This window comes from Ambystoma mexicanum, chromosome 6p, assembly GCF_040938575.1.
Source record: "Ambystoma mexicanum isolate Mex_15411 chromosome 6p, UKY_AmexF1_1, whole genome shotgun sequence".
Classification (NCBI taxonomy): Eukaryota; Metazoa; Chordata; class Amphibia; order Caudata; family Ambystomatidae; genus Ambystoma; species Ambystoma mexicanum.
Window position 1 is genome coordinate 801,652,257 of NC_090935.1, and position 21,767 is coordinate 801,674,023.

At 46.3% G+C, this 21,767-nt stretch overlaps 1 protein-coding gene across 1 annotated transcript in view; it reads right to left on the reverse strand.

Annotated features, from left to right (window-relative positions):
* The window catches only part of CHD1 (chromodomain helicase DNA binding protein 1), a 2,212,767-nt gene that overhangs the window by 45,280 nt on the left and 2,145,720 nt on the right, over positions 1 to 21,767 (reverse strand). Inside the window, exon 35 of the mRNA XM_069625454.1 lies at positions 7,388 to 7,439. Within this exon, the coding sequence (XP_069481555.1) occupies positions 7,388 to 7,439 (52 nt within the window). The remainder of the gene's footprint in view (positions 1 to 7,387; positions 7,440 to 21,767) is intronic.

Consider the following 21,767-nt stretch of genomic DNA (forward strand, 5'->3'; position numbering starts at 1 on the left):
GGCCCTTGTGGCCTCTTGCTTTCTATTACCTGGTACCTTGTTTTCCCAAAGTCCTGGGAAGCCCTGACTCTGTCCCTTCCTCCTGACTGGCTGTTGGGTGGAAGTTCCATATATGGTGTTGTTGTGAAGTCCGGTCCAGACTGACTGGAGCCTTCCCAGTGACTTATGTTGTGGGTACGCCCTGTGGGTGGGATCTGGGTGAATGGAGTGTGTGACCAATATGCACTTCTTGTTGTGGCTGTCTGGTTTCTGGCATGAGAGACAAAGACTGACACAGCCCTGCCCGAAACTTGCCTGAATGCAGTGTGTAGTGTTGAATGGCTGGGTACTCGTCCCAATCCACATTCCTTGTTGTGAGTGTCTGATAGGGAGGAGGATGGCCTGAATGCACTGTGTGCCCGATTGGCTGACTGACTGCATGAATGCCCTTCTGTATGATTGGCTGCTGAGAGTGACCCAGCAGTGTGGATGAGAGACAAGATAGTATATCTGGGGACCTCTCACCCCTGGAAATTGTTCAGAAGCTGTGTCTACACTTTAAGAGTAACTGGAACTGCTGATCCTCGACGCCCAGCTGGAAGACGAAGACTTGCTGTTGCATTTGCTTCGACCTAATCTGAAAGCTGCCAAACTCGTCGAAGACTGATCCGAGAGAGGACCTGGTAAGGCGCCCTCTTCCCGTGCTCCGAGGGACCATCGAGCACCGCTAACCTTCGCCGAAGCTCCCTGGAAGTCAGCCCCTCAAAAGGCTGCCGACCCGAGACGGGACCGCTGAGGAGAACGAAGCAAAGCACCAGGATTTCGCTGCTGTCGAAGTCTATTGCCGTCAACCAGGGTTCGCAGGTTTGTGTAACCGCTGGAGGCCCGTCGAAGTTGTGCTGCCCAGCTGTGGGGACCGCTTGACGCCGTGCCGCCACCGACCGGAGCCGCCCGCTCCTTTGCCTAAGAAAATTGGAATCCAAGGACTCCCTTGTCCGCAACATCGACCGCTTTGTCCCGCCGGAGAAAGTCGAGGACGACCAACGTGCCGAGGAGAATCCGCCGGTGGGTTTTCCGCCACCTGAAGGCCACAAAGACTTCGACGACTCGACGCCCTCATTGGGCCAAAGCACTTCTGAAACTCTTTGCGGTCCTGAACAATCTATTGCCAAGGTGCCCTGCACACCTCATCCTCGCAGGACGTCGCTTACGAGCACCGCCTGGATCGACATCGGGGTCTCGGCACCTTTGAACTTCTCATCGCCGACGACGACAAGTTCAACATCTTCGACGCCTCTCGACGATCCGTGGCTCCTGCTTTAAAGGGAGTCACTCAAGAAGGATCCTTCGACGCGTCTTCGAAGAACTCTACTCCACCAGGTACATTGGGGGGGTAAAACAATATAGGAGGAAATAAGGCTATTGAACAATATATGGACTGGGCTTGTGCTATATATCTTTATTTTACAGGTTGCCCAGGTGGGGGGGATATCCACACAGAACTGTGTCTATCGGTAGAGGCCAGCATTCGGCCTATTGTTTCAACCATCTTACGTTCCTTCCTATCTCTATTGCTGGTTTCCTCGTTATTGATCTGTGTGACATTTTAACCGTACAGTTGATGCACTTTAATGAGATTTGATAACATTGGTGGTACCACTTTAGAATTGTATATATTTACCATTGTTGATTTCCGAGTACAAAGTGCGTTATTGTGATCGTGTACATACCTTTGAATATTAATTATATAAAGACTGTGTTCTCAGTAATACAGTGTGTGGACATTCCTTTGTGGGGGTTCGGGGATTACACTGTACTTAAGAACCAGCCTGCATCACCTCCTGAGAAGCTAGACCTTGATTGCTCGACTACGCTACCAATAATAGAGAATCTTGGCTGGGGTTCTCTGTGCCTCTCCTCTACCATATAGAGAGCGGAAGTACAGGCACCCCCCTCCAGTCTTCACAGTCAGCAACAAAATAAATAATGTTCCAAATAAAGTTCTGAGCTTACTTTCCAGCTCCCCTTCCCTAAGTTCAAAGCAGTTCCAAAAAGCCTTGGGGTTCCCTTCCCCAAGAAGACAACACAGTTACAAAAGGACCTCAAGGTTTCCTTCCCTAAGGCGGTAACACAGTTCACAATGTCTCGAGTTTCCCTTTCCCCAAGATGCCAGATCTTCCAACTTGTATACTCAGTCAGTTCAAGTCTCTTAATTCTGTAAACCAGTCCAGGTCAACTTTATAATCCTTAAAGGTTCAGTAGATACAGACTTCTATCTTTCACATTAATTTCAGCAATCTTATTCACAAGTGGACATTCTTTATCTTTACTTTCCTTGGCCTTTCCAGACAGGGTATCCTCGGTCTAGGCGTAGTTGTCGGTCCACCCATTACAGGTCACGCAACCGATAACCCTAGGCTTCTTGCCCACACAGGTTTCCATTTCTCTGCATCTGTGCTTTGGTTTGCATTTACTCTGAATTCTCCTGGCCAGTCTTTTGGCTTTGCCACAGTGTGTTCTTCCACACAACTTACTCCAAGGTGCTCACTCTCTTCCACCACCTTGCTTTTGCTATCTTCATAAGTGCTCAGCACTTTGTTTTTAATTTTATTCATAAGGATGCATAAGTGCTCATCACTTGCTTTTCATTTTCTCCACAAAGATTCATATTTTGTGTTTAAGTGTTCATTACATGCGTTTCACACATGCTTTCATTTCAAGGGTTGGCTTATCAAAGCTTTTCTTTAGTTCGGTATTTACAAATGCTTGCTTTCTAATCGTGTTCCTTTTCTTTTAGTTCAGCGTTTGTTTGTGGTGGTCAAAAACCCCTCACTTTGGGCTCACCAATTCTTGCACACTTGTTTCAGTTCATCCGGCGTTACCATATGCCCCAGCAGTAGTCCCAGGAGCGCTGCGGTACGAGTGATCCCTTCAATGCACTAACCGCTCCTCTGGGACTCCTCCAGGCGTTCTCTCTCTTGGTTCTCTGGTTGTTATTCGGCTCCACGCACAATGCCACGCGCGCCTTCTGCGAAACTCGCTGTAGGTTGGCGGGGTACCCAGTCAATTTACCGCAAACAAATCATAGTGGTACATTTCACTGAAGACCAGAGAAAAACACAGAAAATATAACAAATATATATGTGTGTTGAACATAACTATTCGGCTGAAAGCCATAAAAGCATAAAAACGATCACATACATAACATTATATACATATTCATTGAGTCACATTATTTAAAACAGATACAATTCCAATTAGTAAAAACCATGGTCCAAGAGAATACAAATTAATCAGTAATGGGGACAGAGCTTACCAACCCATCCCTCTGCATTCTGCAGAAACTCGTTAGCTCAAAAAAATCGTTAGAATTACAGATAGTGGAAACCATGATACAAGGGTAGTATAAAATTCACCGTCCAGTCCCTTTACATAGCCAGTGTGAATAATTGTCCCTATACAGCCAGGCTCTGTGTATACATTTTGCAATATAATATCCCAAATTCAGACCTGTAGAATTTTTACACAAGGACACAGCCTCGCTAGATGATTTAATACCCTTCATGTGAAATACTGGGAGCAGGTAACACTTTCTCAGCCGTAACTATCCTGGGCAAAATAACCCATAACCTCCTCACAATTGCCACAGACCTTGCAGCCCAACTCAGGGCTCGGAGCCCACCTTGCTGTGTGACTTGCCAGTTTGAGAGTGTTGGTGCATAGTTTGATACATAAGCATTGGGCAAAAATAGGAGTTACCAAATCGAGATAAGGTTCAAAACCATAAACCTGTTTCAGTGATCTATACAGTGTACCAGTGCTTAAAACCTCACATGAGATTCTCACCTGATTAATTATGGCCTCATTACACTTATTCCTTAATCCAGCTTTGTCCCTTAGGGTTAAGCTCTCCGGGCTAGTCCAAAAAAGCCCCATACCAAACTTCTGTAAGCCACACTTAATAAATCCTACCCCAGGCATATGGCTCATACCCACAGTGCCTGTCAAATTAAGCATTGCCTCACAGTATTTCGCAAGTTCTGGGGAGCTACAGAGCCTTGCCCAGTACATAAGTGGCTTCATGGCTATAACTCCCCCAATGGGTTTTAGGGCACACTCCCACCTTAAACTTGCCATCGGGGCTCCCTTGGGCTGCATTGGAAGGCTCCGTAGGAAGCCATTTCCACCGACCTCAGGTCAGCTGAGGCACAGTGACCCCAGAGTTCTACTCCATGTTCCAGCACATAGTCACCTACCAAGATGGTTAGTTTGAGTTTCTTATGGTTTCTTCTACCAAAGACCATCAACTTGGTCTTCTTGAGATTAAGTGACAAACAGTTCGAGACTTCTCTGTAAGAATTTCTAAGTTATGTTTTAGCCCCCTCAGGGTTGTGGATAGGAGGACCCCATCATCTGCATAGAAGAGTGACGGAAATCTGTCCCCCCACCCCCCAACTTTGGGGGGTCTAAAATGCCACCAGCAATGCCTCTATGAAGACATTAATGTATAGGCAAAACAGGCTGGGGGCCAGCACACACCCCTGCCGTACCCCCTTCTCTACAACAAAGTAATCAGTGGCTTCACCATTCATCCCCCACCTCACAGCAGCCATATTATGACAGTAAAGGGTTTGGATGTTTTCTAAAAGATCTGCAGGGATTCCCTTTTCTCTCAATATATGCCATAGCTTAGTACGACAGACGCTGTCAAATGCTGTTCGTAGATCCAGAAAAATTGCATAAACCCTGGGTTTTCCCCCCCGTACATACTTAAGAGATAATGGCATTCAAGCGTACACACTGCTCTCTGGTGCTAATACCCGGGAGAAACCCTGCTGGGAGGCGATTCAGGATGCAACTCTCGATAGACCATTTTTGAAGTCGTACAGTCACTACTTTTGCATAAAACTTACCTGGGGCATCAAGTAGAGATCTGGGTCTATAGTTGCAAGGCGACTTGTGGTCCCCCATTTTGTAGATGGGCACTATTATTGCACTGCGCCAAGAATGCAGCACATTCCCTGTGATGGCAATAAAAACACCCGCTTTAACATGGGCACCCACACCTGGGGCTCATCCCTAAATACATCTATCGGCAACTCATCTGGACCCAGGGATTTACCACCGCTTAAGCTCTCCAATGCCTCCTTCACTTCCTTAATCGAGAAGGAGGTTGTGTCTGCTCCGACTCCCCCATTAGTGTCATGCAACAATAGATTCGATATATCTGCATGCCCAACTTTGTACAATGAACTAAAATACTCAAACCAGGCAAATTGAGGTATTGAACATGGCAGCCGGTCACCTGCCCTATTGTCTTCCCCGCTACAGATCTCCAGAAGTTGATCTGGTCTCCATTTCTACAGGAGGTTAGGAAGTCATCCCATTTAATCTTGTTGAACGCAGCCTTTTTCTTTTCCAGCACTGCCTTATAGGTAACCCTTAGGTACCTTAAATGTCTCAATATTTGCTCCCTTTTTAAAATATTTTAAGAGTTAATTCTTAGCCGTTGTACAGTCCTCATCGAACCAACCCCGGTTGCACAGCCCGTGTTTCACATTCCCAATTAGTTTAGTAAAAAAAAAAAAAAAAAAGAGCATAGGACCTCTGTCATATTCCTATACAACTCTATTACTTCACTAGGTGTTTCTTGGCTCAAGCATATTCCCACAATATGCTCAACTATACATTCGTATATTCTAGGTTTAGTCAGGTGGAGGTTAAGAGAGGCCCACTTTATTGCCCTCCTAGCTAGGCCTGAGACCATAATGTGACTCCAAGCCCTCAGACCCAGCTGATTATTACTCCCAGGTTTATCCAAACAAACAGTACAGCATAGCGGATAAAGATCGCTTTCACCGAGTACTATCACCTTCATACTAACAACCCTAGAACAATGCAGCATACTAATTGCAATGTAATCGATACGAGAACTTCCCTGGTGGCTAACAAAAGTAAAATCCCTCTGCTTATTAGGTAACATTCTCCCATTGCATGATCTTAAGCCAAGCTCAAACATTATCCTAGCTACTTCAACAGCAGCCGGGTGGGGTCTGGCCGGTCTAAGAGTCTCCAATAATGAGATCTATGCGATACATCTTGATCGTCCCATAGGCCATTGAGAGCCTCCACAGGTTAGGGGTTAGGATCCAAAAGCGATGGCCTTTCCCTGGTCACCTGAGAAAAGGACCCAATGGGAGTAGGTGTGAAGAGGTCCTCAGGTTTCCCACACCACCCTCACAAAAGTTTTCTTCTTGAAGGCCACTCACTAACCACTGGTAGTAAAATGCATCTATTAGTGCCAACAAACTTGTAATTGTTTTATTTGTTTCCAACTGACCTATAGTGGTTTGGGCAAATGTTTTTGGGACATTTCAGTATTGATGTTTTTGAGAACTATGTGTCTAATCAGTGTGCTTGTACCATGCTCAGGTGGCCAGAGTTGTCATTTTAATTTTTCCAAATCTTTTAAACACACTTATGAAAGGATATTTACACGTTTTGACTAACCTTTGGCAATCACTTGGCGTAGGTTGCATTACGCCCCCACAAAGTTTGATACTCGCCTCAGCATATTTACTTCACAAGGGTACATGTGCATTTGTCGGTCTGCAGTTCTTTGCAGGAGTTGGAACAGGAGGTCTTCAGTGGGGGTATGCGGAAGGTCATATTAGTTTGAAGTTAGTGGTATGTTTCATTAATCGGCATTCTGAGCATGTGAGGAAAGCAACTGAGGGGATACGGCTCAGCTGGCTCCATATAGATCACCCATGACGTCACATCCATAGACATGGGCATCCAACAACACCAAACTACAATATGGAGCTGTATTGCACCCCCCCCATAGGATGAACATGTTTCCAAGCCCAGACTTGCAACTAGAGGATATTTCTAAGATGGGGAATCTGTGGAAGGAAGGAATCCAGCATACAGTGGTAATATCAGTGCCAGAGACTTTGCAAGTTTGGTCCAAGAGAGGCCTAAGCGCCTGCCTCTGTGCCGATGCGTTGCAGTGCCTGCAGCGAAGTAATGCATGCTTATTATTGCAAAATCAGTCCAAAAAACAATCCAGGAGTGTAATGTTTTGCCTCAGCCTCTCTGCATTTTCCAGCAAATGAATAGCAGGGACTGGAGCAGAAGATCTGCAGAGCTATATCACAATATGATGACATTGAGAAGGGAACGTAAACCTTATACAACAATGATCAAATTCATAAAATTCACACAGCAACAAGTGAAATGGAATAGGACGTGTGTGTGTTCCGATTAAAACAATCTTTGCTAGTTGTACCTGATTAGGTTACTCTTGGTTTCACAAGTGCCCCAAGAAAGCTTATTCCCATGCAGTAAACAAATATCCATTTCATTCTTTCTTTTAATATATAATTTCACAAATGTAATCTTTTACCTGGATTTCGAACATGAGCACTGGCACTGCTGCCACAGTTCTGATCACCATGCTGTTACAAGTTACAAAAAAAAAAAAAAAAATATGAATGGGACCATTTGATATTTTCACTTACAAAACAGTGATTCCAAAGCAAAAACAACAGTAGGAAAGTCATTTACTGGTAATTAACTACTTAAGAGTAATCTTAAAAAATGTGCAGCCAGTCTTTTGGAGATTGGCAAACATGTTTTCCACTTTCACGTTGCAGCACAGATCCTACCTTAGTTCATAAGTGGAAAACACACAAGCACACCACTATGCAAACTCTTGCCTCTAAACTAACAAACAATAGACTGCAGCTACACCCCCAGATTAATTTGGCCTAGCTGCACACATACTTACACACCTCCACGCTCACCTCAACAGTCTTCAGAATGCAGCTATATCCCTCAAAATCGACCTAACTGCACACAGTCTCATTCACAAACTCCAGAATGCAGATACCATAGTTCACCGGTCTTACTGCACACATTCCACTGATCTTACATAACCACTGCATCACGCCTAGCACTTGCATGCAGCTACACATCACCTATTGCACACTGGCTGCATACATACAGAGTGCACCCAAGCACGTTTTATTACACTACTCTCTCAACTGACCTGGTCTGCAGTTCCCAAGGGCGCTCAAGCCACAGAACTTTCGAATCATAACAATGCTAAAAGGCGTTATACAAATGCCCAATAACATAAAGGAAAAGTTATATACCTGTAACCATTTTTTGCAGATTGTACCAGTGTTTGAGACCCATGATATGCATAGTCCACCATCTACTGATTTAAATATGTAATCTAGTAACTGCTGGTTTCATGCTGCAAGTATGACATACAATGATCAGAAATGCGATTACTGTGAGAAACAGATCTGCTTAGATTCACATGCTGTGCATATAGTCCGACATCTAGTGGTAATCACAGAGTATTGTTTCTTTTTTCCGAAGATCGAAAAGGGACGTCGACATGGGCATGACTAAAACCCTTCATGCGCCGAGGGCCCATCAGTTGTGTTTTTTCTGCCATGAGGGATAATTACAAAAGTGTGAGTGAGTACAGAAGAAAAAGGTGCAAGATGTCCATGTTCCTTCTACTCCAAGAGGGGCAGCACATGTAAATCTAAGCAGATACAATCATCAGAAAAACGATTACTGTGAGTAATGTATGTCTTCTGATGCTTCAGAATCTGCCAAGAATCACATGCTTTGCATAGACTAGCGAGCAGTACCAGGAGATGGTGGTGGAATGTGTGAGGGAACAGTAGCAAAAAGATGTCTTGGCACTGCTTGTCCCACCTGAGAATCAGACTTCGAGTGTGTGTCTAAGCAGTACCGTTGGGTGAATGTATGAAGAGAACTCAAGTTGCTGCTTTGCGAATAGAATCTAGAGGAACATTTGCAATGAATGCTATGGTAGCCCCTGTGCCCAGAGTAAAGTGAGCTCTAGGCGTAAAGGTTAAGTCTCTCTTGGCAAGTATTCCCGGGATGCATCACCATTTTATTGTTTACATCTTTTGAATTTATTTTCAGATTTGAATTGTGTTCACCAAAGTGATGATTTGAAATGTGAGCGGCACGGGTAACGCTCAGTGCAATGATGTGTCTTTAATATAATGTTATGACAGGAATGTTCCTGTCCATTTTTGTTTTAGCCTACTGTCATTTGGTGTCTTCCCACATCCTTGCTATTTTTCTTTTCCTTTTCACTTCATTTCTCTGCATTTCTCCTTCTTCTCTGTTCTTGTCTAGTACATTTGTCAATATTTTTCCTCGTGATTATTGGACACGTATCTTGAGTTGTTTGTGCTTCGATTCTCAAATTATTCGTAAACATTACCTTTTTGGCATTTTGCTTTTTTCTTACACGACTCATTAGTCAGTTGTTTTCAATTTACTGTATGTTTTCTTTGAATATCACCAATTTTAGTTGTTTTACGCTTGTGTACAATCAAATACAGAACCACTTCAGTAATTTTTAGTTTTTCTGGTGTTTCATTTTCCTCTGTCAAAGAAATAGATGTGATGTGCTTCAATTTATTTTCTACAAAAAGTAGAGTGGTAGCAGGAAGAGGTTATAAAACTGCACGAACCCACTTGCTCTACAAACCCCTTGCACAGCAACACTTCATTTTTAATTATTTTTCTCTTGGCAAGTAACACAGTGTGATACATTTAACAATCCATTTGGAAATAGTTGATTTTGAGATAGTATCCCCTTCTCTACTAGCTGCCACAGAGACAAAAAATTGGTTAGTCTTTTACTGAGGTTTAGTCTTTTTAAGGCAGTATACGACCGCTCTCCTAACATCTAGTGTATGGAGGCTTCTTTCAGCTGAGTAAGTGGGGTTCTGAAAGAAAGTAGGAAGTTTGATTCACATGGAACTTTGAGATGAATGTAGGCGCAAAACTAGGGTCTGTGCGCAAACCACCTTATCTTTGTTAACCGTCACAAATGGCTCCTGAACTGATAGAGGCTGCAGTTCATTAACCCTTCTTCTAGAGGTAATGGCCATCAAGAAGGCAGTCTTATAGATAAGGGGCTTAAGACTAGCCTTATGCATTGGCTCAAAAGGAAGTCCCATTAATCTTGTGAGAACAACATTCAAGACCCATACGGGAGTTGGGTTGGAAATAGGAGGGTTAAGTCTCTTTAAGACTTCCATGAAAGCCTTAATCACAGGAATCTTCCACCAGGAAACCTTGCTCTGAGATGTGGTATATGCAAAGAAGTCAGCAAGTGGACCTTTAGGGAATTAAAAACAAGTCCAGAGTCTACAAGGTGTGTTAGATAAAGGACTATATCTTTACGTGAACAGTCAATAGGGTTGATGTTTTTAGCATTGCACTAGATGGCAAAATGTTTTCATTTATTGGAGCACCAATGTCTGGCATTAGGTTGTCGTGCTTCTCTAAGAATGTCCATACATCTTTGAGGTAGTTGGACATGCCCAAACTCTAGGGCTTCAGGAGCTAAGCAGAGTGTTTGGGGGCACGGATGTAGTGTTCCCTAGTTCTTGTGATAGCATATTGCACGTGCAGGGCAGTTTCCTGGGAGGGGAGACTGAAATTGTCATGAGATGATAGAACCATGGCTGTCAGGCCCACATTGGTGCCACCAGGATCATAGTGACTTGTTCCTGGTGCATCTTGTGCACTATCCTGTTCAGAAGGAGAATCAGGGGGGGGGCGAGAGGGGGAAAAAAAAAAAGAGTGTGCAAATCTCCCTGACCATGTTATCTAGAGAACATTCCCCTTGGACCGCCTCTGTTGGTACCTGGACATTGGGCCTTCTCCAGAGTCGCGAACAAGTTGCTGCCTGGAAACACCCATTCTGCAAAGATGTTGAGTAGAATGTGCTCTAGCAAACGCCACTTGTGTTCTATGGGTAGGTGGATGTCTCTGGTGAGCACGTCTGCCAGAAGATTGTGTTCCCCAGGACCATTTTGTGATAGTAGGAACATGTGTCTGAGTGTCTATTTCCAAATGTTCCAGGGACAGTTTAGATAGCCCTGGAGAGTGAGTGCCCCACTGTTTGTTCAGATAGTACATGGCCGTGGTGCTGTCTATAAGAACCCAAACTGTTTTCCCCTGTAGGTTTGCTAGGAAGGCTTTTAGGGCTGGTTGATATGATTGGATGCTACTGATGGGGACCACTGAAATGTGTGTTGAAGGAGGGGAGCTTCCGACCAATGCGTGAGTGGCGAGAGTAGCCTCTACTATGGAGGTGGTAAAGGGTTTCCCCTGCAGAAGGTTCTCCTTTGACCACAACTGCAGAGACTAAATGAGGGCTGTCAAGACAACCACTAGATCGTCCCACTGGCCGCTGGCCTGCCGCCATTGGCTCGAGAGCCACTCATGCATGGGGTACATGTGCAGACGGGCATGTGGAACTAGGAAGATGCAGGATGCCATGATTCCCAGCAGCTGCATGGCTTTGCGTACTGGCTACATAGTGGGGGGATCTGTAACAACATATTTTTAATCCTCTCGTTGGAAGGGAAGACAAGGCCTTCATCTGTCCAAATCAGGGCCCCCAGAAACTGTTTGACTTGGCTGGGGACTAGACTTGATTTTTTTCTCATTGATAGAGAACCCTAGATTGAAAAGGCGATCTACTGTTCTCTGGGTATTCCCCAGAAATGTTCCGTACGAGTCTCTAGTTATGAGCCAGCCATAGAGGTAAGGATACACTGGGATGGATTGCCTGTGTAGGTGAGCTGCCGCCACCGCTAGTACCTTTGTAAACACCCTTGGGGCTAAGGCAATGCCAAACGGAAGTACCTTGAACTGATAGTGAGTGTGCTCTATCTTGAACCTGAGGTACTTCCTGTGCACTGGGGATATTGAAATATGAAAGTATGCATCTTTCATTTCCAATGTGTCCATGTAATCCCCCTGTTGCAACAGTGGTATTACTTCCTGAAGAGTCGTCATCCTGAACTTTTGAGGCTTGACATATTTGTTTGCAGGACGCAGAACTAAAACAGGGCACATGGTTAGATCCTTTTTGGGCACAAGGAATTATATTGAATAAATACCCTTGTTTAACTGGAGATGAGGGACGACTTTGATGGCTCTCTTTTCTAGAAGGACCTAGACCTCTTCAAGCAGGATTTGCAGACGCTCTGGTGTTTTAGAAGAGTCCCCTGGACTGTCTCAGCAGAGTGTAGGGTATTTCGAAAGATATTCTGTGTGACTCAAGACTGCGACCACGGCTAGGAGTTGGGTGCGTGTTGGTTCTGGGACACCCTGAAAGGCTCTCTTGAACGAGTCCCCATTGTACGCCACTATCGCTCGCGAGGAGCGGGATGTTGTTGGCAATACGGGTACAAAAGGAAGCAGAGGTGGTGACACGTTTGCTGAGAGCGTACAATTTTTTGCAATCCTTATCTGTAGGAGAGACTGATGAAGATAACGGCATTCCTGCCATTTTCCTTGTTGTTTTGACAACCAGGGAATCCGGGACGGCGTGGCGCCTGACAGAGGGTCTGATGGTACTGGGGGCGGAACACCTCCACTCGAGGGCTGACCGCACAAGTGAGCAAGGGTGTCAGCAGAGAAGGAGCTAGGCGTTTCTTTACTGAATTTAAGAGGGGGATAGCCTGGCTGACTGGGACCTTTTCCTTAAGGATGCTCTTCACGAAGTCAGAGTCAGGGACGGCTTCTTGGGTGGTGATTTTAAAATTATCAGCCGCCTTCTTAAGAAGGTTGTTAAAAATCATCTGATCGTTGATGGGCGACGAGTCGCTGGGTTGAGCAACAGGAGCAGCATCAAAAAAGATGTATACAGGGTCAGGGGGAGACGGAGTACCATGTGACCTGATCATCAGCTGGGTCTTCAGAGACAGGGTCCTGAGTGGTGCCAGGGACATAGTAGATGTCCTGGTTAGGGTGGTGCTCCTTCAAGGATGCAAACTGTGCACCTGGTGAAAGGAGTATCTGGGACTTCTGAGGGACAGGATATGAATCAACAGGCCTATGGCATTTGAGATTATCATCAAACTGGCTTGAAAAGTTGATAAGCTCAGCTATTTTGTCCATGCATGATATGATATGATATGGTATTTGTAACGCGCCTATAGACAGGTGTTTCAAGGCGCGACGAGGCAGGGAGGGGAGGAACAAGGGGAGACAGACAACGATCCTACTAGGCCAGGTGTCATTCAGATCGCGCAAGTGCAGGGGTGGGGGAAGGGGAAAAGTGCAAGGGGAGGGGGGGAAGTGCAGTACAAAGTAAGTGGCGTAAAGTAATAATTAAATAGGGCCAGCTGGTGGCAAGTGCAAGGTAAGTGCAGAACAAGTGCTGGGGAAGGGGGGGGCTGTAGGGATAGAGAGACAGTCCCGCAGTGCAGAGGGGTTCCAGGGCATCAGTGCAAGTGGAGAGTGGCTGGGCCCAGGGCCGAGGCTGTTTAGAGAGGTCCAGTTGCAGGATCAGTGCAGTTTCAGTGAAGAATATTAGCTGTTCAGCAGGGGAGAGGGAGAGAGAAAGCAGAAGCAAAGAGGAAGGTTTTGAGGTGCTTCCGGAACCGGAGATGGTTCTCCTCGAGTTTCAGGGAGGCAGGAAGGCTGTTCCAGAGGGAGGCCCCTGCCGCGGAGAGAGATCTACCCCCAGCTCGTTGCTTCGAGAAGCGGCTGACCCTGAGGGAGTTGGAGGCGGATGAGCGAAGGGCTCGGGAAGGAAGATATTTGGGAAGAGAGAGTTGAAGGTATTTAGGACCCAGGCCTCAGTAGGCCTTGTGGACAATGCAGAGGGTTTTGAACTTTATCCTCGCAGCCACTGGGAGCCAGTGTAGAGATTTCAGTCCTGGAGAGATACGATCCCTGGGCTTGAGGCCAAGGACAAGTCTCGCAGTTCTGTTCTGGATGAGTTGCAGAGGGCGGAGAGTGGAGGCAGGCAGATTAAGATAGAGGCTGTTACAGTAATCCAGCTTCGAGAGAACCAGGGCTCGGGAGACACTGAGATTCTGGGGGAAGGAGAGGAAGGGAAGAATACCTCTGAGGAGGTGCAGCTGGTAGTGTGACCTCTTGGCGACGTCAGAAATATGAGGAGAGAAAGAGTGTGGAGTCGAAGATGACCCCAAGGTTTTTTGCCTTGCAGGTAGGAGCAGGTAGGGGGCCAAGGGAGGCAGGCCAGAGAGCTGCAGGGAAGGAGGGAGTGGGAGTACCGATGAGTAGAATCTCAGTCTTACTGGCATTAAGGCAGAGGTCATTGGCGGCACACCATTCTTGGATAGCAGACAGACAGTCAGTGATGAGGGAAGGAGAGGGGGAGGCTGAGGGTAGCCTGAAAATGAGCTGGGTATCGTCCGCATAGCACTGGAAATTAGGGCAGAGAGCGGCGATGCGGTGGGCAAGGAGTGCCAGATACTGGTTGAACAGCCAGGGAGAGAGATTAGATCCCTGGGGACACCACAGGTGGAGAAAAAGATGTCGGAGAGGAAGGACCCCAGTTGGACCTGGGAGGTTCGATTTGAAAGGAAAGAGGTCAGCCACGCCAGAGCCTGACCAGTGATACCCAGGTTTTCCCGGAGACGGTTGAGCAGGATGGCATGGTTGACGGTGTCAAAGGCAGAGGAGAGATCGAGCAGAATGAGAACACACGGAGTGTTGGAGTCGAGGTTCAAGAGCAGGTCTTCACGGATGTTCAGGAGAGCAGTTTCCGTGCCTCTGGCAGCTCTGAAGCCAGATTGATGGTCATGAAGACTACCAACAGATTCAGCATGGAGGTTAAGCTGGGAGATGGCCAGTTTCTCCAGGAGCTTGCCCAGGAAGGGAGTGATGGAGATAGGGCGATAGTTAGCCGGGCAGGAGGGGTCGGAAGAGGGTTTCTTGAGAAGAGGGTGCACAAGGGAGTGCTTGAGGGGGGAAGGGAAGACTCCTGAGGCGAAGGAGTGGTTGCAAAAGTCAGCCAGGGCAGGAGCCAGGGAGTCGATGTGGTCCTTGATAGTTTTGGAGGAACAGGGGTGAACCTGTTTAGACGAGACTTTCATTGATCGGACTTGTCTGGAAACCTCGTAAGCAGAGAAAGGTGGAAAGGCAGAGAAAGAGGGAGGAGGGAGGAGGGGTGACTGCAGAAGGGCCAGAGGAAGAGCCGGGAAGGGAGGGAGGGAGGTGAAAGGAGGAGAGCGAGGACAGGATGTCCTGAGTTTTTGAGATGAAGTGAGAGGCCAGTGCAGTGCAGAGGGCCTGGGAGGGGACAGGAGAGGTAGAGACTGCAACAGGGTTGGCCAGCTCCTTGCAGATTTTAAAGAGTTCGGCGGAGTTGTTTGATGCCGCAGAGATGCGGGCTTGGATAAGGGCTCTCTTCTTGGTGAGAACGGAGAGCCGGTACTGCCTTTGGAGCAGGCGGCAGGCCAGTTTGTCAGAGGATGAACATGATGCACGCCATTTCCTCTCGGCAACCCTGCACTTGCGTTTTAGGGTGACGAGATCCGAGTCATACCAGGAGTTACATTTGGCTTTGGGCTTCAGGCGGATTCTCATGACGGGGGCAAGGATATCAAGAGTAACAGATATAGCAGAGTGGAGCATGGAGAGGGCTGTGTCAGGGTGGGAGTCAGCCGAAGGGGCAGGGGGGGGCGAGAAGGTAGCAGCGAAAGCCTCAACTGACACACGCTTCATGGGTCGGATGACCGAGAAGGTGGGTGGCAGTGAAGAGGGTGGCTTTGCCTGTGGGGTAGGGAGGGAGAGGTCGGAGGATAGGAGAAAGTGATCACTCCAGGAGAGATGGAGATACTCCTCAAATGTATCTCTAGTCCACCCAGAGGAGCCTGGATCATCAGTAGGAGGAAAGGGCTGGGCAGTTGGAATAGGATCCTGCTGCAGGGCCCTAGATAGAGGAGTAGAGGCGGGAGAATATCTTTCTGGTAAAGAGAAAGCCTTTTTGGGGAATCGAAGCCGTGCAAACAGGCTTTAGAAAGCAAATGGGGTCGCTTCGGCACGTCTTTTGATGCTACCGCATCGAGGTCTGGAGATTTACCATTAGCGCCCACTGAAACAGAATTCTTATCGCTGTATGCAGGCCACAATGGTGGGTGCACAAAGGGTGCTGAGCAGAGAGGCTCAGAGGACCCACCGAAATTTGATGGGTCTGCGGGCGTCGCCGGCTTTCTCGGAATTTAAAAGGTGTTTGCTCCATGGCACAGAGAAATGGCAGCCAGACTGAAGAAAGGTGAAGAGGAGGTGCAAGGAAGAGGCATTCTCAAGAGAAAGTCAGTAATAACCGGGCCCAACTCTTCCTACTGTGAGGCCGGGCTGAAGAACCAAGTCCGCGTAGGAATCATCCGCTGAGTCGTCGGTAGAAGAATGGTCGGCGAGGCAGGATCAGGCGCAGAGTAGCCATCAAAGCAGCCGTCGAGAAGGTAAGCGCAAACCGCTTAAGGATAGATGAAACAATATCAACTCTTACGAGCTCTGCATTTGTGCGACTGACTAGTTAGGTGAAAAAAAACAATCTGGCGGGACATCGACGTGTGAACGATTTTGGGTGCACTACACCTCACGTTAGGTATAGTGTTACAGTCACGCCCCTATCAACATCCCTTTTTGAACTTTGAAAAAAGATGCACTAGATGTTGGACTATATGGGTTTACCATGAATTGGTTTAATTCAAAATGTCCCAGGGAGGAAAAAAAAACAAAGTTTATATTTTCAGTAAATTAACTTTAAGTTTTGTCTCCCGCATACATTTCTTGCAACCCGCTCCCCCCACCCCCTTACCTTCTGGCGGCACACTTGGCTGTGTGCCTCCGACTCCGCCATCCTTCTGCACCGCTGGGTCCCTTCACATGCGTGCATGGGCAGCGGCGCTGCAGGGTCCTTTTTTCCCCAGCAACTTTATCATGTTGGTCGAGGGGGGTGGGGGGGGCACCCCCACAACTCCCAATGCCATTGTAGTGATCAAGTGTGCAGGGTACAACCCAGCAACACCCGCTCCCCTTGTGCACTATAATCGTATTGAATGGTAGATTTGATCGAAATTTTCAGCTGTTCAAAATTGTAGTTCAGCTGAAAATAAATCAAATCTACTCTTTTCAAATTTTTATACAGATTCAGACTATGTGCATAGCATGCGATTCTAAGCAGCTTCAAAAGCATCAGAAATTAGATTTATGTCTTCAGTTGCTAGAAAATTGGATCGGGCTACTGAGCGTTCAGGCAATGCATGTTAAAATTCCACAAAAATGTGGTCTGGTTTTCCTGGCCAATTCGAGGGCTTTTTTTTATACTGCTAAATGCACGCTTCATATTGCACTAAAATAAGGTTAGTGCAATATGGCTAGCTTGCATGTAGCAGCTGCTGTACATGGATAACAAGGAAATCATAAATAGCACTTATTTTGGTGCCCACCTGGGATCTGGCTAATTTTCATGCATGTGGGGCAGAAGACAATGTGTTGTATGTCCTTCTTATGCATAAGTGAGTGTGATGGTCTGGTGTACTCGGGATCACCACAAGTTCAGAGAGCAAATGGCTGTGACTGTCTGGAAGCTGTGATGCATGTTTCTGGCTATAATGTCGCTAACCACGCCATGGTTATGTCAAAGAAACATTTGGTAATGCTGCTCTGCTTCTCCTGGACTAGGTCCCTGCTGTCTCATTGACCTTGCTCTGTCATAGTTTTCTTATTCTATGACGTCTTCTCTGTAAAACTCTGGACTTCATAATGTTGCGGCGCTCGCCAGAGACCCTGTGTTAGGGAGAACTCTCATTCTATGGCTAATTTCCCTCACCTAGTGAGTCCCCCAGCAGCTTTGCTGGACTTCTGGAGTTTATTTTTTTCCACTTGGTAAGAGTGAGAGCATTTCCCCCACTCTTACCTGGGTTTTGCTATGTGTTTCTACCTGTTTTTGTGATTGTGGACTCTGAAGTACACCACTTCAGTAGCCCCCCTTCTTTTTGTGTGTCACACAGCACCTTCAGTGCGGTGGCACAGGGTTATCTGAGACTTCCCCCGACTCCATTTCTGAGGCGACTACTGTCCCCCAGAAAAGGGTAAAGTTATCTTTAACTTTACTTAGTCAATCTGCCACAGATCCAGTACACCCCATCTTCCATGGAGTACTGGAAAGGGTTAGCACGTATTCCTTTGTATCAGTACCTCCTAGAGCATTGTTTCGCTCTTTTAACATTTAGACTTGGCTGGTGGCAGTGGTATCTACCCTAACTCTTCTACCGCGATTATATTAGATAAACATAGTACTGTTCTTGGCTATTATACTAGCATTGAACATAAACCCGCTTGACCAAATTGTCTTTCTCTTGGCTCCGGATGGGTTTATTCGCCATTTCTTTTTGTTAAAAGTCCTTCTTGTGTTTTACTTTGCGCGGCAAACTAGGTTCGCCTTCTTTGTTCACCGTCTTTTGGTGGGCTTCTGCCCAGAAGCCCTCCTCAAGGCGCCTGGGTGTCTAGGTGGGCTGAATGTGAGGGAGGGGTGTAGTCACCCCCTGCACAGGGTATCCTAGGAAACCCAAGTCGCACTTTGTCATGATTGGCTGAGGTGGTTGTCCGGGCCGGACAACCCCCCCGTTGGGTAATTGACAGCCAGGCTGTGTGACTGGGGGATTTTCGCATAAAAGGCAGGACTCTTGGGCTGGAAGTCAGAGTCACCACTGGAAGTGCAAGGAAGCGGAGAAGAAGACGGCTACTGCAACTACCGAGTCCCGGTGGAGCCCTGCTGCAGTCCTGAGCTATCTACCCTTCAATGACAAGAGAAGATCCAGTCCGGAGTCTTCTTCCCTTGAGCCTGGTAGGATTAACAAGCTCATCTTCCACAGCCAGGGGATCCTCTTCATGGTCGAAAAATCATCGCTGCACACTGCTGTAGTAGTCTGGATAGCCATCTGTATATCCTCTCCCATTTTAAAGGAGTTAAAGTAGCGCACCTTTTATTCACCGTCGCTGCTGCTGGCCTCATCCCCGAGTAGTGCAGATCACTCCAGACGACGTCCTTCTCGTCTCCACGACTGAAGCTCCAGGAACCGTGAGTCTGCAGGAAACTACCAGGAACAACTGCCGTGGCACCAGCTTCTTCAAAGAATAAGGTACTGTGTCCAGCTTCGAGGAACTAGGGTGAACCCTTTTCTCCTCATCCAAGGCTTGCCCTTGTCTTCCTTCCATCTTATAACCTTTGCTTCCTCTGTTGACAATATCCAAGTACTCCTGGCAACCTTGAATCATGAACTGTGTGATCCTCGACAACAGGAACCCGGTTCCACTTTACACTGGCGCAGGCCTATTGACTTATCTTCTTGTCAGAAAGTATTCTCTGATTCTGTCTGCCTTGACAAAAGTATTGCCTATGATTTTTGCCCCCAACTCTCTTGTGTTAACTCAGTTGCGAAGCGTGTTTTGACTCTGGTAACGTTTCTTACCGTGGGTACGCGTATCTTTAGTAAGACCGAACTGTCATTACTGTCAAAAAGTGTTCGCATATGTATTCTGGGTAACGCCTTTTGTTTCATAACACCAGTCTGTCAAATCCTAAGGTACTTACCTTGAGTTGTTCTGCACAAAGAGAATTAGTTGTGTGTAGTGTATTTGAAGTGTGGGTTTAATTTAATAGAAGTGAAGTGTTTTGTGAACAGATGGTTTAAAATAAATGTACTTTTACTTTTTAACCAAATACCTTGAGTCAGTGTTTGCTTGAGTCACAGTAATTGTAGTCCTTTGTGTAATCTCTACTACTGCTCATTTGCTCTTGAGATAAGTCTGGCTGCTCCGCTACTGCTACCACTTTAACAGTGTAGTACAGGCAAAGGTGAACTTGTATTACCATTTGTAGTCTTAATTGTGTGTAGTGGTCCCTAAGGGCACTGCACAGGATTCTGCCTAACACCCTAAGACTAAGCAAATGCTGCATAAAGGACCACTTTTCCTTCTGGAAGGCACTCAAGACCTCACTTCCCTTCTGCATCACGACTGACCTAATCTACCTCAAGGGTGCATTTTCGCACCCAGACATGTAAGTGAGGGCTGATGTATGTGAAAATGTCAAAAGGGAAAAGTTAGCGGGAGGAAAAACTGAAGTTTATTCAAACACATTTCCCTTTTCGACATTTATACGTATGTCCCTCACCCTCATTAAATAGTACCCACCCTACTTAACTTATAGCGGCGCACTTTGTTGAGTGTGGCCGACGCCCCATTCTCCCTTTAACACCAGTGTTCCTTCAACTTACGTGGACGGGAACCGGTGCTGCAGGTTCCTTTTTTGTTTTGTTTGGCTATACGAAATTTTCAGACCGCCGAAATTCAAACAATTAAGCCATATGTTCTTTTTTATTCTACATTTTCTACAGATACCAGACTGGGCATCAATGAGTGACATGAGGAGACAAGACGGTTCAGAGCATGCACAGAAAGGACAGTGATAGATCCACATATGATATGATCTGCACTACAATTCAGCCTGGACTAACTGGTACGTATCACACACCATCTCAATGTAAGATAGCTGTACCCCATCCCCCACCCCTGAGGCATGGCCGCCCACCCGCCAACAGCTGCAATAATCCACTACTCAAACTCAAATCGCACATCACCTGTGCCACTAGAATGCAGCTGAGTCCCACAAAGAAATTCAGTCTTGCTGGGCCCATAATCGGTCTCCTTGACTCTCATACTCTCCCAACAGCCCATCACAGCAAATAAACCAGTTATCCATAGATCGTTAGCAGGGACTTAGCCACCCCTACCTACTCTTGTACTGGCTAAAACACACATGCATTCTAAAATCCTGTTACCAATTCTCATACCTAGATCCTGCAAGGGTGTTCACCACAGCGCTTTGAGGTTATACCAATGGCACAAGGTATTATACAAATGCCATATAACATATAGACATAACCCACATTAAGCACACACTTTGTATGTTGCATTGCCATATATTTGGTTCATGTGCCTTGACAGTGTGCAACTGTAAATTCCGTGATCTGACATTGTGTACAGAAATTACCCTCCATATGAAGCACAATTTCACTGAATTGCACGTCTGTACACTATGGAGATCAGTTTAATACATTCCAGACCTCGTTTGGTTGGAAGATCAGGTTCTGCTCCTATAAAAATAACAGCCCTCATTTTAGAGCACTTTGATTCATGTCAAAAGTGCCTGGGCTGCAGAAAGCACTTCAAGTTTAAAGTTGTATTTCTGTGGGGATGTCGAAACTGCATGTTTATGTTTATCTCAGAGGTAAGCTGCAATCAGGCTTAGTGATCCATTCAGACCTTTTGCTGAAGATGCATTTATGAGAATAGAATAAGCTCAGACTTCTTTGATGGACACCGCAGGCACCAGTACATCGTTTGTAGGGGATATGATTGAGTGGGGGTCAGCGCACTTCTACGCTCAACTGGGATTAATGTCTGTGAGCATATTCTCAGCTATGTTCATCCAGTGTTAAGATTTATGAAAACTCAAAAAGGAAAGGGTCCGGTTTCAGTGCAGGCTGCAACGTTTCTATCGCCTCTATCCATTAAATGCATTGGTGTGTGTTGTGTTGATGCTACATCAAGGGATAAGCAAACAAGCCAAGTCTTATTACATGGCTAGGCTGGCCTACATTGAATTTAGTCCAGTCTATTCATGCAATGACACGTCCCCTATGAATTTAGAGTGTACGCTATTCAAAAATGTCTTACCTGCACTATACGAATGTGGTCCTTTTGTTTGGGTAGTGGGACACTTTATTGATTCCCGGGCTTATTTGTTGTCCCATTCCGACCCTGTTAAAAAACGTTTTATTTTTGTAGCTTTCCCATTCACTTCAATGGGACCACCAACATATCGGTTTTGAAACCCGGACCTGATTTTTGGGAGTGAGGTCCTTTTAATCCCCTAT